The following is a 19,429-nucleotide window of genomic DNA, read 5'->3' as shown; positions in this document are numbered from 1 at the left end:
CCTGATCACATGGCTAAGTTCAAGCCTATTAGCCTATGAAACTTTAGTTACAAAATCATATCTAAGTTGTTGGCTAATAGACTGAAAGCTCACCTTCACAAGATAGTGTCTCCCTTTCAAGGGGCATTTATCAAAGGCAGAAGTATATGTGACAACATTGGCTTGGCATGTGAGATTTTTTATGAAATGAAACATATGAAAGCTAAGAAACAAGGATGGATGACCTTGAAGATGGACATGGCCAAAGCTTATGACAGGGTGGAGTGGTCTTTCATTGACAACAATTTTGAAAGACTTGGTTTTTGTGAGAAATGGAGAACCCTCATTCTTCAATGCCTCACTACCGTGTCTTTTAAAGTGTTACTAAATGGCTCCCCCTTGAATAGCTTCACCCCTGATAGAGGTTTAAGGCAGGGGGATCCATTGTCCCCATACCTTTTTATTATTGCCTCTGAAGCTCTATCAAGAATGATAGCTAAAGCTAAGGCCAATGAAGAGATTTATGGCATCAAGGTCAGAAGGAATTCCCTATCTATCACACATTTGTTTTATGCAAACGATTTGATTATTTTCACCAAAGCTAATCTTAATGAGGGTGGTAATCTCAAAAGGCCGGATTCTGAGTGATTATTGTGAAGCTTCTGGCCAGAAGATAAACTATGAGAAATTTAGTATTTTCTGCAGTAAGAATATTCACAATAGATATAAGATGATTTTGAAGAGATTTTGGAAGATGAGAACCTTTGATAGCAAAGACAAATATTTAGGGGTCCCTATTGTTCTTTCTCGGAAGAAAAGATATGACTTTGAATATTTGGTGGACAAGGTTAACAATAAGATTAAAGGCTGGAGGTCAAAAGTTCTTTCTCAAGCTGGAAGAACAGTGATGATACAAGCTGTGGCACAAGCTACCCCTTTGTATGCTATGTTTACTTACATGTTATCCATCTTAACATGTGACAAGATAGATAAAGTATGCAGAGATTTCTGGTGGAATGATACCACAGACTCTTCTAGTGTTCACACCATTGGGTGGGATCACATCTGTACCCCAAAATTTTGTGGTGGTTTATGGTCCAGGAAAACACATGACATGAATATGGCTATGCTCTCAAAACTAGTTTGGAAAGCTATAAGGGAACCTCAATCCATTTGGACATGAGTGTTCTCTAGCATATATGGGACAAACTAGATTGATAAAAAAGAGGAGCCCCCTCCATATGCTTCTTGGCTCTGGAAGGGGGTACACAGAACTTATTCCCAAATAAAAAAAAAATGGGATTCTTAAGTCTATTGGAAATGGCATGGGTACTAAGGTTACTGATGATCCGTGATTGGTCTGTAATGGACTACCAAAATGTATAAAAGACTTGGGTTACTATAGTGCATATTTGGAAGGCATGGAGGTTAAGGATTTGTTTACTGATGATGGGAAGGGATGAAATACTAATCTGATCTTTAACCACCTTCCCCCTTACATTGGTAATCAAATTGTGAATATGGTAATCAGACCAAAATATGCAAAGGCAGATAAACTTATCTGGATGCACAACAAAAGTGGGAAGATTACTGTAAAATCAGCTTACAATTTTCTGTGCCAAAAATCATGGAATGAACATGCCTCGAGTTTTGATATCAACACCATCAGAAAACTATGGAGACTAAAACTCCCAGCAAACATTCAAATGTTTATGTGGAAGACCTATAATTTTGGGCTAGCCACTAGAGATAATCTTGAGAGGAAACACATGGTAGGGGACTTCTCTTGTCTCTATTGTGAAAAAGAAATGGAAGAGCCAATGCACCTCTTCTTTGAATGCAATTGGGCAAGAAGCCTATGGTTTGCTGGTTTGGGAATCAGGGTGGACAAGATGCCATGTAATGACATCATATCTTGGTTGAAGGAGTTCATTACATGGGCAAGCAGTAAGAAGGAAGAAGAAGTTGAAAGGGGGAATCTAGCCTTAACTTTATTGCATGCTTTGTGGGAAGATAGGAATGACATCAAATTTGAAGAGTCTACTATGAACAGGACAAGGGTTATAAGGAGAAGCCATACTCTCGCTCTTAAATATAACAATGTGTTTAAGGAGCCAGGAGATATAGCTTATTCCTCATCCTCAGTCCATAATCATACGGACAACTCAAATTTTGATGGGATGTTTCCTGTCAGTAATCCATTATCTGCCCATGTTAAATTCGATGCTTCTTATGACAGGGAGACATGAAAAGTTGGGGCGGGAGCAATTGCTTAGGATCATGATGGCAAAACATTAGGAGTAGCAGAGAGGAGTTTCAAAGCTAGGATCCCAGAAGAAGCAGAGATACTCGCTACAAAGGTGGCAGTACAACTAGCACTGAAATTGGGAGGAGCAACTTATACTTTCGAAGGAGATTGTTAGGAAGTAATAAAAGCTCTTTATGACATCAATGTTGAATGTCACTGGAACCTCCAACAAGTTAGGAATTCAATCTGTAGGACTACTTTTATGGAGTTATCATTTTGTAAGTTTAGATGGCTTTGTAGGATCTTTAATGGGGAGGCCCACGACCTGGCCAGATGGGCTAACCACAAGCAAGGGATGGGTCCTCTTCCAAAGTGTATGCAGAATCTCAACATTGTTTCTTTTAAGTTCTAAGAAAGGTAAGTATGGGTTTAGCGAAAAAAAAAGAGAAGAGATTGGAACAATAATTTTATTTTGGGTGGGCTGGGCTAGAGTACAAGACCAAATTCATGTCCATGAGTTCGTGAGTACATTTTAATCTAGAATTCTAGATGTGTGTTTGTGATTGATGTGGGCTTTAGCATGGATTGCCCTGGCTATGTATCTATTTCGATTATAGTCAAGCTTGCCCAGGTACCCATTTCAGTTTTGGTTGGTGAAGTTGTACACCGTGTTCATTAGGGCAGGGAATCGGGTCGGGTAGATCTGAATCCGACCCGACCCAATTACCTAATACATCGGGTTCGAGTGCATTTTCGTATCCGTTTATTTATTCAGGTTGGGTCCGGATAAAAATTTTGGGTTTTTTTTGAATTTTTAGTGTTATCTAATCGGGTCGGTCGGATTCGGATATTAAATTTCGGTTTTATTCGGGTTCGGATATTGTGAAACTATTCGGGTTTGGATTTGGATATAGCCATATCCGACCCGATCCCTGCCCTATGTACACGGGTCATATGGATAGTTTGCATATTTCACAAGGCACTCAGGCGGAGAAGGGTATCAAGTCTCAAGAATAGGGCAGGAAATGGGTCGGATATGCCAACATCCGAATCCGAACCCGAATCCAATTTTTTTGTAAATATTTCTACCGAATCCAAACCTCAAATCCAATCGGTTAACACTAAAAATGTGAAAAATTACTCAAAATATACAAAATATACGTATCCAAATCCAAATTATCCGTATTTGTATCCGATACGAATTTAAATATAATTATATAGAAATATATTCGGTTCGGTTCAATTCCCTGCCCTACTCAGGAATTTTATTTTTGGTTACATGTATTGAATTATGTAGCTAAATTACTCAAGGCTTTGTATAATTACTGATTTTAATTTTGTTCACCGGCCTGTTCAATTGTATTTTTCAGTTACGAAATTCTCTAGTCCCTGCTAGAGATGAGTGCTAGTCCTTCTCCTACTGTCAGACTAGATTGTTGTTGTTTTCAAGAGAAGATCTCCAAGGCAAAAGCTATTTCCAGTTTTTCACTGTTTTCGGCCTTGTGAAGTGCATGTCTGGTTGATGTGTATAGTGAAATCAGCGCATATCATGCACGCAGATCAGAAATACAATGTTATTGTGGTCTGTGGACTCTCAAGACAAAAAAGCAGCTCGATGTTTTACCTGATCGATCGAGACTTAAATATTGCTCTTCGAAGAAATAGCTTTGTGCTTTTCTTCTTTAGCATTTCCAGTCCCTAGTAATTAAGTTCTTACAATTCTTTGTGCTTGTACGTACATCAATAATAATAAAATCTAGCTTTTATTATTGGGTTTGCCTTGCTACGCAACCAAGTTAGTTCAATCAACTTGGTTCTTCTAATGACCATGTAGAAAGACAGACACAGAATTTCGTTAAGAAAATCTGAAGAGTGAAAGAAGCAGCACCTCTAAGTCTCTAACACAACTGTGTTAGAAATCCAGTTTACAAAATGCGAACTATACTAACACAATAATGGTTGCAATTTGCGAATTGGGTGTGACTATCACTCTATCATATCCAATGGGTTTGGCCTGGCCTGATTTTGCTCAGGCTTAAGCCCATCATACTAATAAACCCATGAGCCTAGAAAGAAAATGTTGAAATCCAATAGTCCTATTCATTTATTCAACCAAGATAATTATTCTCTACAACTTTTTTTCATTTTTCTTTTTCTCTTTTCATAATTTGTAAACTAGTGGCCTGATATGCTTTTGTAAGATAAAACAGGATGCAATGATTAATATAAAAAGATCAGTACATTATAGTTTTTTTGAACAAATTATTTCCATGATCATATTGAGGTTTAACTACTTGAGCAGAGCAACAACGCCCTTTTTCAATACTTAGAACTTGTGTGACCAAGTTTCCCTTGTGGGAACCAATTACACTCGAACCACTTATATATTTTTTAACGTTACCAATCAATTAACCTCAGCTTCACATCGCCCAATCGGGTAAACTTGAGTATGGACTTGTTAGAGCCACCACGGGTTCATTGAACTAGCTAAAATGTGACCACTCAAATATATATATCTTCGTTTACATTTTTACCATACCATACTTAATCACAAACAACACCTTTCTATTTTCTCTATCACTCTTCATATGCAACTGTCATTTTCACTAAATTTCAATTTTTCCTCCATTTATTTTTTAAAAAGTTACTATATTATATGTATATTGTCATTTGTCTCCAAAATGAAAAAAAAAAAAAAAAAAAAAAAAAAAAATAGTATATAGCAAGTAGCAACACATAAATGCACCAAAAGTTTGGAAGTTTTTGCCCCATCATTTTTAATCACTAACTAAATTCACAAATCTAGTGAAACATAATTTTATATTTATTATTATTTATTTATTTATATAACTTGAAAATATATATAAATTAAAAATTACCATTAGTATAAATAGTTTTGATCAAAAAAGTTTATATTTTTTAATTTTTTTTCATTTTCATTTTCTCTCTCCTCTCTCTCCCGCAACTGCTGGAGATTGGTCGTTGCTTTTTCCCAATCCTCAAATCTCAAAAAAACTTTCCTTTCAATCTTTTAATCTTTAATTCAATCCTCAAAACCCTTAAAGAACCAATCTTTACAATCAATTATTGAATTGGTTTCCTTTAATTAGATCTGACAAGATGTTTTGGCGTATGGCTGGTTTGTCTACTGCTTCTCCTGTAAGTTTGAATTTCAATTTTCTTGTTCAATTCATTGTAATATGTGGACTTTTCTTGATTTGATTGATATTGCTTGTTATATTGTGATTGGAATTGAGGAATTGAGCTGAGTTTGCTAATTTGAATGGAATTGTAAATATTGGTGTGTGAGGAAGAGTGCATAATTTGATTTGGGAATTGAATTATAATGAAATGAGAAAGAAAATGTTGTGGTTATATATATATAATGATGTCCAATGAGGTGCAAGAAACATAGTAAGCAAATCCTTTATTGGTGGTAGTGCTCGTATCGATGATTTAATGTGGAACTCGATTGGTGGTTTTTGGTAATCGGAGACGGTGAAATATGTAGAAGGAAAGTAGGTGCAATGGTCGTACTATAGAAATCCTAACCCGCTTTAGGTACTTGGATTATAATTACTTGCACTTAGATATTATTTCAACTAAAGAAAAGTGTGTAATGGAACACAAACAGTTGCATCTTATTTGAAATGCTTGGGATTGGTGAAGGAGATTCCCCCCACCACCATTTTTCTAATGTCTGTCTTTCCATTCAGGTCGAGACGATTCTGGATAAGGAAAACTACACACTGGAGGAACTTCTCGATGAGGATGAAATAATACAGGAATGCAAAGCTCTCAACGGTCGTCTAATCAATTTGTAATATTTACATGCCTTTTTTTTTTGCGTATCTCGTTTGATGTTTACATCATTTACAGTGTTTCTTTGGAGTTGGGATGATAAGCTCATATTGGTTTTGCATTCAGTATCGATATTTGGATCCGTTTATGTATGGTATAATTACAAGAATAAACTCTTTCACAGCAAGTGTATAAGATGATTTAAAGTTCACTTCGGCCAAGTTGAGCGAATTTAAACAATAGTTATACTTTTTGTGTGTCTGTTCCTACTCTCTTACTGTTAGTTTTTCCTGGTCCTCTCGATTACAGTGTTGCTTGCAATTATTTGTTTCACTGATCTAGTGTGATCACTGTGAATATTTGGTTAAATAGAATTGATTCATGAATCTTGTGTACATATATCTTGTGCAGTTCCTATTTTTAAAATTTTGAATCATGTAGATGGAATAGATTCGAAATTTCAAGTACATTCATATTTATGAAGAATTGTCATGGTTTATTGGGTTATGTTACGTTTACAATATATTACGTGTTTCTAGACTATTTGTACTTTCTAATGTTTGTTATGGTTCCTCCTCATAAAGAGGTGGGATGCCTAAGGATGAGTACATAAGTGGTGCCAACCTTGTTGGGACGTCTTCTCTTCTTGCTTGTTGTTTTGTACTACTTATAAGTGGTAACTAGTTATAAGTGCTTGCTACTTATAAGTGTGTGTAAGTCAGGTTATCCAGCTTAGACTTTTGGTACTTATGGGTAGCGAAAAAGGAAAATAATGGGTCTGCCACTTATAGCTGATCAAACACCTAAAAAGTGGTCCATTACTCTCAAGTCAGAATAAGTGGCAATTTACTAATAAGTACTAAAAATAAAAATGACTTAGTTTCCTATTTAAATTCCTGTGAACCTCCTCTCTTGGATACAATGATTTATTTTATTGATAAAGAAATGTTTGTTCTCGTGATGCCTCTGTTAATGTGCCTCCACCCTCTCTTTAACAGTCTCTTGAGAAAGGGCACAGGTAGAGCAACTCCTTCCGATATATCGTTGAAGAAGCTCCCGAGGATGCTGAAAAGAATCGTTTCTTTCAAGTATGGTTTCCCCACCTCACACTCACACTCCCCATTTCTTTATTCTCTATTATTTTAATCTTCAAGAACTAACATATGTCAGAGTATTTCTATGTAGGTTCCCATTTATTGCTTGCGAGATATTTACTTGTGAGGTTGATATTATACTGAAAACACTGGTAGAGGATGAGGAGGTTAGATTCTATATTCTCTTTATTTAGTTTTATTTGTGTATGTCTCTGACTATCGAAGCTTTGATGATTAATCTGTGTTTTTTGTTGAATTTGCAGTTGATGCATTTGTTGTTCTCATTCTTAGAGCCTAACCGTTCACATAGCACCTTATTGGCGGGATACTTCAGCAAGGTATGTATTCTTTTCTTTGCATTGGGAAATTTTTGTATTATGATCACCTGTCTTTATGAAAATGATGGAAGAGTTTAGGTTTACATAAGTTTGTGATTTCATATGGAAATGGGAGATACTGATGGTACATGTATTTTTTGGTTTTGGTAGGTTGTCATATCCCTGATGTTGCGGAAAACTGTTCCTTTTATGAATTTTGTTCAAGTAAGTTGACGGCCCGGTGTACTTATTGATGACAGTTCTGTTTCATTTTTTTCAACCATGAGTAGCATGGAAATGGCTCTTAGATGTGGATTGTGGTTTATTGAATTGGAAGCTGTGTTCATTGTGATCTTCTGTAGTATTTACTTAGAAAGAATGATATTAAAGATAAATAGGAAAAAGAAGTCATAAGGATGCCTTTATGTCTCGAATTCTCGATAACTTGATGAAACTGTTAACCTCCAAGAAATTTCATGAGCATATATAGATATTCTGGGAGAAGCTGTTTATCTGTCTTTTTTCATTTACCTGTATAGTTAATGACATATTGCATAAAATCAAATGGGGGTTGTAGGATGAATTACAAGAGAACATGAAAATAATGAGAAGGAATACAATAAAACTGCAGAGATAAACACCTCAATCGCTTTCACTGCCACCGCCCAATAAAGACTCCCATCTCAACACAAAATTCCCAATGGGATTCCACTCCTCCCAGATTTTTGACCAAAGGAAAACCAATACTTTGATTGTGATGATGACATCCTTCATAGTTAGCTTAACAGCTTAAAACGCGTGTTTTCTAATCCAAATACCCGTCATGGGAGAAGGTGATTAGCTGAGAGTTAGATAAATCGAGCTACTGGACGACATAATTATCTTATGTATGTGTCTTCCTCTTCTTTGAAAGACAGTCTCAAGAAAAATCTTAGGTTGTGCGGCTTGGGGTTCTTAATGCCTTGTCCTAAAAAAATGTTTAATTAAATGTGTTAAATGGTCGAAGTCAGTGTGGACTCGAATCACCAACTTAGCTGATTACTTGCTTTTTATGGTTCCGGTTACTCGCTGATTTGTGGGTCCGATATTTTTTGGGCTTAATTAATTGGCTAGGCAACTTAATGGGTTCTTGAGCTGGTAGTACTCAGGGACTAATCACCGATTTAACTGTAGTGATCAAAAGTTTGATTGATTCAATTGCGATTGTAGTAAGTTTTTCTTCCATTATATGAAATGGATAATTCTCTTCCATAGTTGTAAAACTTTTGTTTACAATAGTTAATCTTCATTTTCATTTTTTTCTCTTATATAGGCACATCAGGAATTTTTTCGTCAGATGGTTGATCTTATTGGAATTACATCCATCATGGAGGTTGGTAATTGACCCCTTTTAAGCGTATTGCTTATTTGTGCTATTTCACTATTTCAAAATTAGAGCTATGCATACTTATTTCTTTTTTAATCTGAAAATATCTTAAAATGCTGTGGTACTGTTCCTGCTTCATGTTATATCTGCTCCTATCCATCCATGTATCCTTCATCTTTTTTTGCAACTTATTGGTATGTAAAAAAGATAATCACATCCTTTTGAATTTTTTGGTTGTTCTTCTCGAAAAGAATGAAAAGTTAAAGGTTGTGCAAATCAATATTTCAACACAATTATTAGATGTTAATTTGCATATTGAGTTGATCATCTAGCTTGACGCATAAAAAAAATGAATGTAGAAATTTGCGCAGAGCGCAGATCCTGCGATCGTCTAGCTCGTCTCCCTCCCGTCTCTCTTCTATTTCATATTGTTTGCTGTATTTATTCTGTAGATTTTGCAATCTAGTAGTTAGATTCTACAATTTGGAGTGATTAATGTCCTCCTCCCTGTTAAAATAGGTTTTAATACGCCTAATCGGTGCCGATGAACATATATACACCAACTACATGGACGCTATGCAGTGGCTAGAAGATACAGATGTGCTTGAGATGATTGTAGATAAATTCAGCTCATCGGTAAGCATCAAACAATGTTCTTTGGTTTTATTGATATTTATCTTGATCCGGTACTTCAGTGCGTGGTTGGGTACTCTTTATCGAAATATTGTTTCTGGATTTATCCAACTTTATAGTTTTGGTTGCAGTATATTTAGGGATTGAAAGAAGAGATGCATCTTTGCAAAATTGCCTCTACATTTTTAGACCTTTAGGATTCGGAATTTTACGAAATTTTACGAACATGGTCATTTAGTCATTAGGATAAAGCTAACGGTGATATAGATGTGATTCATGTATAAGCACAGTGTGACTTTAATACTTCTCTGTTTAATCACATGGTCATTTAGTCATTAGGATAGAGCGAACAGTGATATCTGCTACCGTGATTCCACAGATAACGATGTATCAAACAGTGTTACAATATTGTGTGACATTTTGGACAGCCTATTTGAGTGTGATATAGATGCATTCATGTATAAGCACAGTGTGACTTTAATTCTTCTCCATTTAATCACTATCATGGTTCTACTTTGAACTCTATAATTAAATATTGGTGCAAAACAGGATTGTCCTGAAGTGCATGCAAATGCAGCAGAAACACTTTGTGCTATTACTAGATATGCTCCTCCAGGAATTTCTGCCAAAATTTCCAGTCCAAGGTACTATTATGTTTTCTTCTCATTACTTGGTTTCATGTCTCTTTTGTTAAACTATGTTGTATCCATGTCTGATTAAATCTACTTTTGTCTTGCAGCTTTATTGGAAGATTATTTCAGTCATGCTGGGAAGATTCAAGGCCCACTTCTGTTTTAGTTCATTCATTGTCTGTATGCATATCTTTGTTAGACCCTAAGAGGTCATCATCAAGTCCGTATCATATGTATAGAGGCCAGCTAACTCAAGGACCAACAATTACTGCAAATCCGGAAATGGTGGAGGGCATGTTGGAGAGCCTTGGTATGGTCTTCTTATCTGTTTATAGTTACATGAAGCTCCCTTGCTCATATTCTTATGAACTTCCCAAGTACCATTGATGTCAATCTTGCAATCAAGCAAAACAAGATTAAACACCAATGGAGCTTGATGTTAGAGGTTCAAGTGTCAAGTATTAACCTTAATTGAACATAATTAAATCATGATTTTATCACAAAGAGAAACACACACATAATGATAAAACCAAAAGTCATATGTTACTATTAAGTTACAATGATGCCAAAATTGCTCTTTTATAACTACAGTTTCCTTGGGAACCAAGAATCCAAGTCTAACAAAGGAAACTAAACTTCGTTACCTAAAATGAATTACATGGATCAAGGGAAAATCGTGGTTAGTGCGTGTTGACTACATAGTTTTACTTCCTTGTCTCATGGTGATGTTGCCTCAACAGTCAAATCCTATATTTGAGCTCCAATAAATTGCTAGTAATGTTGATAAACTTGATAGACAAGCCTGTACAAATTATTGTTGGAGCATGGAAATAAGTCGGGTAAGAAGAAAAAACTCAAGATGAAGAGATGACTGCAGAAGTTTTTAATTAAGTTGAGAGAGTTGATGCCTATATCACTAGTTTCTGGTATGGTTGAAGGTCTGGGCCTTGCATGTGTGTATCAACTGCAATCTGTTTAATTTATTAGTTGTCAAGTTGCTAAAGATAATTCGGAATTTGAGCAACAGTCTTGTCCTGCATATATTAGATCAAGTGTGGTTAGAGCTTTGCAAGGTTTGCCTATATTATTCTGATCCAGTGAGCTAGAACCTTGAGAATATGACACCACCCTTGATTATACTGACGATAAGGGCGATTCTAGGATGATAATTCCTTCATAAAAATCTCTTATATAATTGGTACCATTTGTTCTGTTGCAGGTGACTTGCTCAAGCTGTTGGATATATCATCTGCTGTGAATATTTTGGAAACCACATATGGGAAGTTGCACCCACCTCTTGGAAAGCATCGTCTGAAGGTATTCTTCAATTGTATTAATCCTATATTTGGGTGACATTTAGAGTGCTTAAAGTGGTGATAAATGGCGATTGAAGAAAGTTATGGTACTTGTCAAGTAAATGGTTCAATTAATGGTTGTACTACCCCTAAAACTCAGATTCAAATACCCTCTCTTGATAATGATGGGATGGCGGATGCAGGGGGGGGACTTAACTTTATTTCTCTTGAGAATGAGATAATTTAAGCCAGTCTGACTTGATCAAATGTTCTACAAAAATGGATTTATTTTAATATTTCACCCTATTTTTGGAGCATTCATTGCAGTATTTTTATCACACCTAGTTCAAATCTTTCAGTTGAATGACTTGAGAAGTAGATAATTAGGGTGAACTGCTGGCTGACTTAGTCCGTCCTCCTGTATGTGAAATAATGAAGGATACATTGTTTATTTTTTCTTATGATTAAGTACGTATTGAGGGATTTTGTGCTACCAATATAGCTGGTGCTAATTTAAACAAAAACTTTCAGATAGTGGAATTCATCTCCATCTTACTTTCAATCGGTAGCGGCGCGCTGAGAAGGAGCTGATTCGACTCGGAGCAATCCAACGTATTCTAGATTTGTTCTTTGAGTAAGTTTCACAACCTAGAAATTTTGTTCATGAAATGACTGGTTTCTAGGAAACTAACTCTCTTCTTGTCATTATGACTTTAGGTACCCGTTCAATAACTTTCTACACCACCATGTTGAGAATATTGTAGTATTGTGTTTGGAGAGCAAGAAGACTGTACTTGTTGAACATGTTCTCTATGAATGTAATCTTGTTGATAAAATAATGGCAGCAGAAAGCCAATTCTTATTAGCAACTGACTTCGGCAAGGTAGCCATTTCTGCATCCAGTTTTGCGGACATTGCAATTGTTATCATTTTTCGTTTTCACTGCATGGTTTCTATATCTTGGTCTTTGTCTGTGCGTGTTTTATGTGATTACCGCGAGTTGCAGATTATTGAGCTGAGGTGAATGAGTAAGCTTATTCGATCTTTTATTTTGCAGCCAACAATTCCCACCGAGGGAAGGTCACCACCCAGGATAGGAAATATTGGGCACATAACACGGATATCCAACAAGCTACTCAATTTGGGAAATAACAACACCGAAGTTCAGGCTTATCTACAGGTTTCTTTTCATCAGATTGTGCATCATTTGTCGGTTCATATGTGCATAGATCCTGGATAGCAAATTATCTAAAATGAAGTGCTTTGTAGAGTAACGTAATTTTAGTGGGCAGGCCTTGCTTTGATGAGGCCAGATTCTGCTATGTTCAATACCGTGATTGCTTCATGAACCTTTATTGTAAACATAGGGATGAAATGTTAGCAGTTATCTACATAATTTATCTAATACTCCACATGGGGCATGCATTTCTTTTGTTATGCCTTTGATTGCTATGGTCTCCCAACTGGCAAGTATATAGAAATGTTTTCTTTATACATGATTTATGATATCCATTTGCAAGAGTAGTTGGTTCCATATACGAAAGAAAGTAAAGTTGAAACGTACAGCTTCTATAATTTTTTTTTCCTTTCTGTTTATTTATATCGTTGTTTGTTTTGTGAGACATATAAAAATATTATTTTGTAAGTGGAAGCATTGTTAATTAATAATTACCAATTACTTTTCGCTTCTTTATTAATTATTTTCAAATTTCTTAAGTTTCATAAATTGATTTCTTTTAGTGAGAGTAGAACCGCTTCGTTTTTCTTTTTCACAGGAAAATACTGAATGGGCAGATTGGCATACAGATGTCCTACTTAAACGCAACTCTCTGGAGAATGTTTATCAGTGGGCCTGTGGGTATGTGGGTTCTCAACTGTTTTAGAATTGCACGATGGCATGTACCAATGTTGCACTTCTATTGCATGATGGCATGTGTCAATGTTGCATTTCTAGAAGTCTTCTTGGTGCTTTGAGACAATTAAGTCATTATATATGTGGTATCTAAAACAAAAGAACAAGTATGGGGTAAAACCCCGCAAAACAAACATTTGATCTTAGGAACATATTTTACTCCAGGAGGAACTATATTGGTGCCATTTATTTATTATTATTATTTTCCCATTACTTTGAACTTTTATTCCCTGGCATATCTAGTAATAGCAAAGATGTGCTCGGTAACACTCAAGTTCATAATTCACAAACCTTTTAGATTCAGGAAACATTTAAACATCTTTGTATATTTCTTCAATACAAGCATCACGTGCATATGCCTGAGTAATACTCAGTACATAATATGCATTTTATTTTCCATTTCACATTTTCTTCCTCTCTATTTCAGATTTTTAGGGTTGCTTTACCTTAATCGTTTTCCCCAAAAATACAAATATCGGACATACTAGATCAAAAAGAACTCAATCAATTGCTCCTGTACAACTAATTGTGCATCATTGTCTATTTTACAGGAGGCCAACCGCATTACAGGATCGAAATAGGGATAAGCGGCGATGATGATTTTCGAGATAGAGATTATGATGTAGCAGCCCTAGCAAATAATTTGAGCCAAGCCTTTCGATATGGGATTTACAATAACGACGACGCCGAAGAGGTATGCTTTTGTCAAGGAGATTGAACCTGTTGCTTCTTATATAGAAATAGTTACCACATGAAAATCAATATAAAATTTCAGGATTCTTCAGACTCAAATTGTTGAGGGATATACCAACCATCATAACCGTAATTTTGTTTCTCAATCCTCATATTGATGTTAGTTTAACATATTTTTTATATACTGTTGATGCTTTCAGGGCCATGGTTCACTTGAGCGGGATGACCGAGGTATTTTCAAGAGCAAGTTGTCTTTTATGTGTTTCTGTTGCGGGCACCATGAAAAAGTGATTTCACAAGCTATGGCAATTAGTTTTGTTGCATCTCTGTGTGTATGTGTGTAGGGTATGGTTATTATTACACGGTCATAAATGAAGAAGAGGTGTGGGACTCTTCCCACCATTAAGAGCATCTTCATAACATATCAGCGCTCTTACTGGAGTTTCTAACCTTGTCAAAAGTTGTTTTTAGCTTTTGGATTTATCATTTAGCTGACGACTAGCAGTCCAGAATATTCAGCTTTGCTACCTTCTTTGGATAAAGTTAGAAATACCCGAACGAGCTGATTATTGGTGGTGATGATCTTCATGGTGGGGATATCTTATCCACCCGCGTTGGGCACACGAATTTGTGTGATCTAGTCGTTGTTTAACCTTACACACACATATACATACATACATTAATGGTTACTCAATTTCATGAATAGAAAAGATAAATTCTTGAACTAGGAAAAACAGGAAAGCTGTCCCCTATAAGTGGGTCATATAAGGGATACTGAACATTTAACTCCAAATTAGCCGTAAAAACTTAAAATCTGGATTTAACGTAAAGAGTGGCTCTGGAGTAGATTATTTGTGTCAACTTGAGCTGTATATAAGGGTTAGTATATTCTGTAAACTTATGGCCAATTAAATCACATGTGTAGATGAGTCAAGGACTGATATGATTGTGAAGATAAATTTGTTTTGTCGAGGGTTTTGCCCATGCAAAATGTTAGTTATCTTACCTTTTCATCAGAGAGTTGAAGTTGAGGATGTTGCGTAGCTATTCATTTCCCTATGCTGACTTAATATGCTACTCTGTTAATGTCAGCAGATAGTAATTCGTGTATTGTATGATAGTATTATTCTGATCATATCAGTCCTGGGAAATCATAAAATTTCCTAGAATAAAGAAAATTGTTTTCTTGTGTCTCTGTGGCGATTGGATAAGTGTTTTCTTATAGAGGATTTTTTATGCAGGATGTGTACTTGACGATGAATCTGCAGAAGTTGTCATATCTTCCCTCCGTTTGGGGAGATGAGCAGGACAGGTTGTAGGGCATTTTGATCGCCACTTATTAATTAATTCATTCATTCATTCATTTTTATTTTTTGCCCCTGCTCTTGGGTGTTTGAGTTGTAACAACAGATCTTTTCATCAAGATACAACAAGAAGGCAGTGTCTTTCCTGTGGCTAACATTGATGTTAAGAGTCATTCATTCATGACTCAAGCCTGGAGTTTCTCCTCCCCTATAATATAAGCCTGATCAGATGGTCCTGGCCATTCTAATATTCATATGAGAAAAAAAATAAAAAATGTAACTCCTGGTATAGAATGATAATTTTCGGTTCTCCTAGTTACTGTATTTAACATTTGAAAAATGAGGTTGTCTGATCGTTAGAATCATTTGATCAGTTTGACAGCTTGCTTAGGATGTCCCTATACTCTCTTGGTCAGTGGTCTTATTATTCTGCATAAGATTTATTTCTGTTTTGCATGGAAAGCATACCACACCTGGTGCAATTTGCTTTATCTAATTCTGCAGTATTTGGCCTTTCAGTGGTTCTCTTTTTTACTTAACTCCAATTGGTTAAGCTTTTGACGGAAGAAAAGCATTCAAGTGGCTCACCCCCTCACCATCACCAGATGCTGAGGAAACAGGTATCGTTAGCTCTAGCAGTGATGATGAGGTTGTTCTTGGTGAAGATGATGATCTAGATGATAACACAACGTCTTCACCAGAACCTGACTCAAGCCCAAAAACCAATGATCCTGGAATTTTAGGTCCTGAAAATGGCGTGCCTGAAGATCTTGATAAAGACACAAGACCGTCGTCTCCTGTTGAAGGAGACAAACCGCCAGAATGGGTTCAATGGAGAGAAACGTCAGATTTGAGTGATCCATCCGATGCAGAACAACCTCCAGCTCTACCAAATGGTGAGTTAGCCTTGGATTCTGAGAATGTGATTGATAGTTCAGTTGCTGATTCATCTAAACCGTCAGTATCTGCTGGTGCGGTAGTAGATAGTGGTGATCCTGATGCTGGAGGATCACCAAAATCTCCCAATGAGAGCTCAGTCTCTGACCCATCAAAACCAGGTGACGAGGACTCAAGTTCTAAACCTACTGCAGTTGAAGACATGACAACCGTAGAACGTGATGACACTGACAAGGCTGTAGAACATATAGTTGTTGAAAATGTAGCAGGAAAGTGAAAGGTTGGGAAAGATATTGGTTGGTTACTTGAGTTTGGGGAGCTCTCTGATGCTGAAAGATGTAGCCGCTGGAGCAAGAAAGGGTCAGTCTGTCAACTACTGTAAAATTGTATCTCTGCATCTTTTGTACATCTCTGAAGAAGTGTGATATTCCCAAGGGTTGATGTTATTCGTTACCCATGGTTATCCTGTACAAAATGAGTTTTCTTCTCTCTCTAACCTTGAGTAAAGGAAGAGAAGGTTCTCACTTCAAAATTTTCTTTCCCCACATTTTCTCAGCAGTTCGATTCTCGCTGACCACTGCAAATAGATTGGACGATGATGTTCTCCTGTTTACTGTAACTGTTGATCTGTTGGATACTAATGTCATAAAGAGGGCACTGCCTCCTGCTTGTGTTACCAAACAAAATTGTAGATGCCTTCGCGCCTTTTTCAATCAGGACAAGATTCTTTCTATATATTTCGTTAAAAATGTTTTTCCAATTCCAGTATTTTTGCTTTTCTGCAAGTGTTTCGAACTGGGGTACTGGCCTGTTAACTTGAACACAATCCTGGATCCTGTTGATTAAGCAGAACAGGTGATTACAATGTAGTACAATAATGATCAATTTGCTGAAGGAACTTATCGACCATGAAGAAATTGATACTAATGAAAACATAAAACGTATTGGCATAAGGGAAAATTTTGATATGAACGCATAAAACTTGTGAATCTATATGTAAACAGTTGAATAAAGATAGTGGTCTTATATTTTACTCCATAACACGTTCACAAGTTACAAAACAGAATTTTTTAGTATAACCCAATTATGTGCATTAGGTACACACATAGATGGATATAGTGGTTGCGTGTGGGGCGGTGGCACCTTTTGAAATTAGAAAAGCTCCACTACCACATAACTAATTGTCTAGAAAAATCTTCAAATTATAAAAACTCTCACCCCTAATTTTTTTTAGCAAACTTCCACTACCTCACCCCCAAAATTTTCACAACAATAATAAGAATATTATATATATATATATATATATCAACAAAATTATCATTTATCATTTATTTTAAGTTCAAAACCATTAAAGAGGGACAAATGTGTCTTTAAATATTTGATGGGTTGATGAAACTAAAACAAATAGCCAAAAACCCAAAGCCCAACCGGTCAATTTGTATAATTCTAATCACCCATAACAAACTCGTATGCTCTCCCTCCTTTCTTTCACTTTCAATTATTAAACAAGCGTTAGACCTCAACAAAAAAAAAAAAAAAAAAAAAATCGAAAAAGGACTTGCTTGTGCGGTTTTGTTCTTTGCGTTTTGTCTTAATTATTTGTAAAACTCGTTATCATTATCAATAAAATTTCCACTTGAAAAAAAAACAAACAAACCAAAATAATTTTTTTTTACTTTCAATATTAAACTTTATAGTTTTATCTACATAATAGTAGGTACCACATAACTAATTGCCTAGAAGAATCTTCAAACTATAAAAATGTTAACTATTGTATTCAATATTATGAAAATCCTAACTATTACATGCTTTATATACCACATACAATTGCAAAGACCTAACTACCTACTACCATGCCATTACCTTCTATAGCCCGGTTGCAGTGGGTACCACAGCCGGAAACCCAATTCAATTTCGTAACTACCAGGACCGAGACATACGCTCTAATACCATGTTAACTATTGTTTTCAATATTATGAAAACTCCAACTATTACATGTTTTATATACCACATACATTTGCAAAGACCGAACTGCCCTTACATAATATTTTATATATCTAACAAAAAAAAAATTTATTTTAAGTTCTAAACCATTTTGGACAAATGTGTCTAAATATTTGATATAGTTGATGAGACTAAAATAAATTATAAAAAATTAATTTATCATTTATTTTAAGTTCTAAACCATTAAAGATGGACAAATGTGTCTTTAAATATTTGATAAGTTGATGAGACTAAAATAAATAGCCAAATGCCTTGCTAAGCTCAACTTAAATTTATAAAACTTTTAATCACCCATAAAAAACAAAAAACAAAAAAAACCCCGGGGTAATTTTTTGCTTTCATTTCAAACTTTATAGTTTTATCTTAAACAAGGTTATATAGACTTATAGCAAAAAAAAAAAAAATTGAATTGGACTAGATTTGTGATGAACTTTGATTATGTAGATATTGTCATAATTATTTGTAAAAAGTGTTTAAGTAGTTATCATTATCAATAAAATTTAAAAACAAAAAAAAAATCAAAAAACAAAACCGTAATAATTTTTTTCTTTAATGTTAAACTTTATAGTTTTATCCTACCCATAATAGTAAGGTTATATATGGTGGTGGTATAGCATTATAGGAAGTTCAACATTTATTGAATTGTTGTAGTTGGTGAAGGTTCATGTAATGTATATGGTGGTGAGATTTGGTGGAAAAGGTTCATAGTGTATTGGTGTTGGTGGTGGTGGAAGAGTGTAGAAATACATAGTGATGGTGAGTTTTATTAAAATAACTTAGAATAAAAGTGTTTAATTGTGAGTTGTTTTTTTTCTTGAGAATATGAGTGTTGATCAAAATTGCAGAAAAGGCTTACCTAAAATGGGGGTTTTGGGAAAAGTGGGGTGGTCCATTAAGGCAACAAAATATGCTAAAACATTGTATTTTCATATTCATAGGTGCTACACCCATAGTCTATAGTATGGTTTTTGGTTGTTGTGGTCCTAGGTTTGATCATTCTGTGGAGGCGTAGTGATGGTTGTATTTAAAAGATAAAATGAGGTGACAAAAAAACAAAATTCATAAAACTTACTTGCGGTCATAGGACTTGTTATGACCCTTTGATCGATAAAATTTTCATTTAAAAAAAAAAACAAAACAAAACAAGATAATTTTTTTCAATGTTAATTTTTTATAAAAAAATCATATAACGTATTATATAACATTAGATCTACACATAGTATATATCCTTGTAGCATTATAGGAAGTTAACAA

General features: G+C 35.3%; 1 protein-coding gene across 1 annotated transcript; it reads left to right on the top strand.

The window, feature by feature from the left end:
* Positions 1–5,160: 5,160 nt before the first annotated feature.
* Positions 5,161–16,931, top strand: LOC147508240 (uncharacterized). Its single transcript, XM_086596995.1, is given in 21 exon segments — positions 5,161–5,386; positions 5,944–6,047; positions 6,120–6,141; positions 7,051–7,121; positions 7,214–7,289; positions 7,386–7,460; positions 7,611–7,664; positions 8,752–8,811; positions 9,325–9,441; positions 9,988–10,082; positions 10,178–10,380; positions 11,290–11,387; positions 11,897–11,936; positions 11,939–11,999; positions 12,083–12,248; positions 12,423–12,545; positions 13,141–13,223; positions 13,829–13,862; positions 13,864–13,971; positions 14,171–14,201; positions 15,829–16,931. Coding segments are annotated over 21 exon segments (2,280 nt in total). The 5' UTR covers positions 5,161–5,347; the 3' UTR covers positions 16,449–16,931.
* The last annotated feature ends 2,498 nt before the right edge of the window (positions 16,932–19,429 follow it).

Source organism: Coptis chinensis, chromosome 3 (genome assembly GCF_015680905.1).
Source record: "Coptis chinensis isolate HL-2020 chromosome 3, ASM1568090v1, whole genome shotgun sequence".
Lineage (NCBI taxonomy): Eukaryota > Viridiplantae > Streptophyta > Magnoliopsida > Ranunculales > Ranunculaceae > Coptis > Coptis chinensis.
Note: the sequence above shows the minus strand (reverse complement) of the source record. Positions and strands in the feature narration are given on the sequence as shown.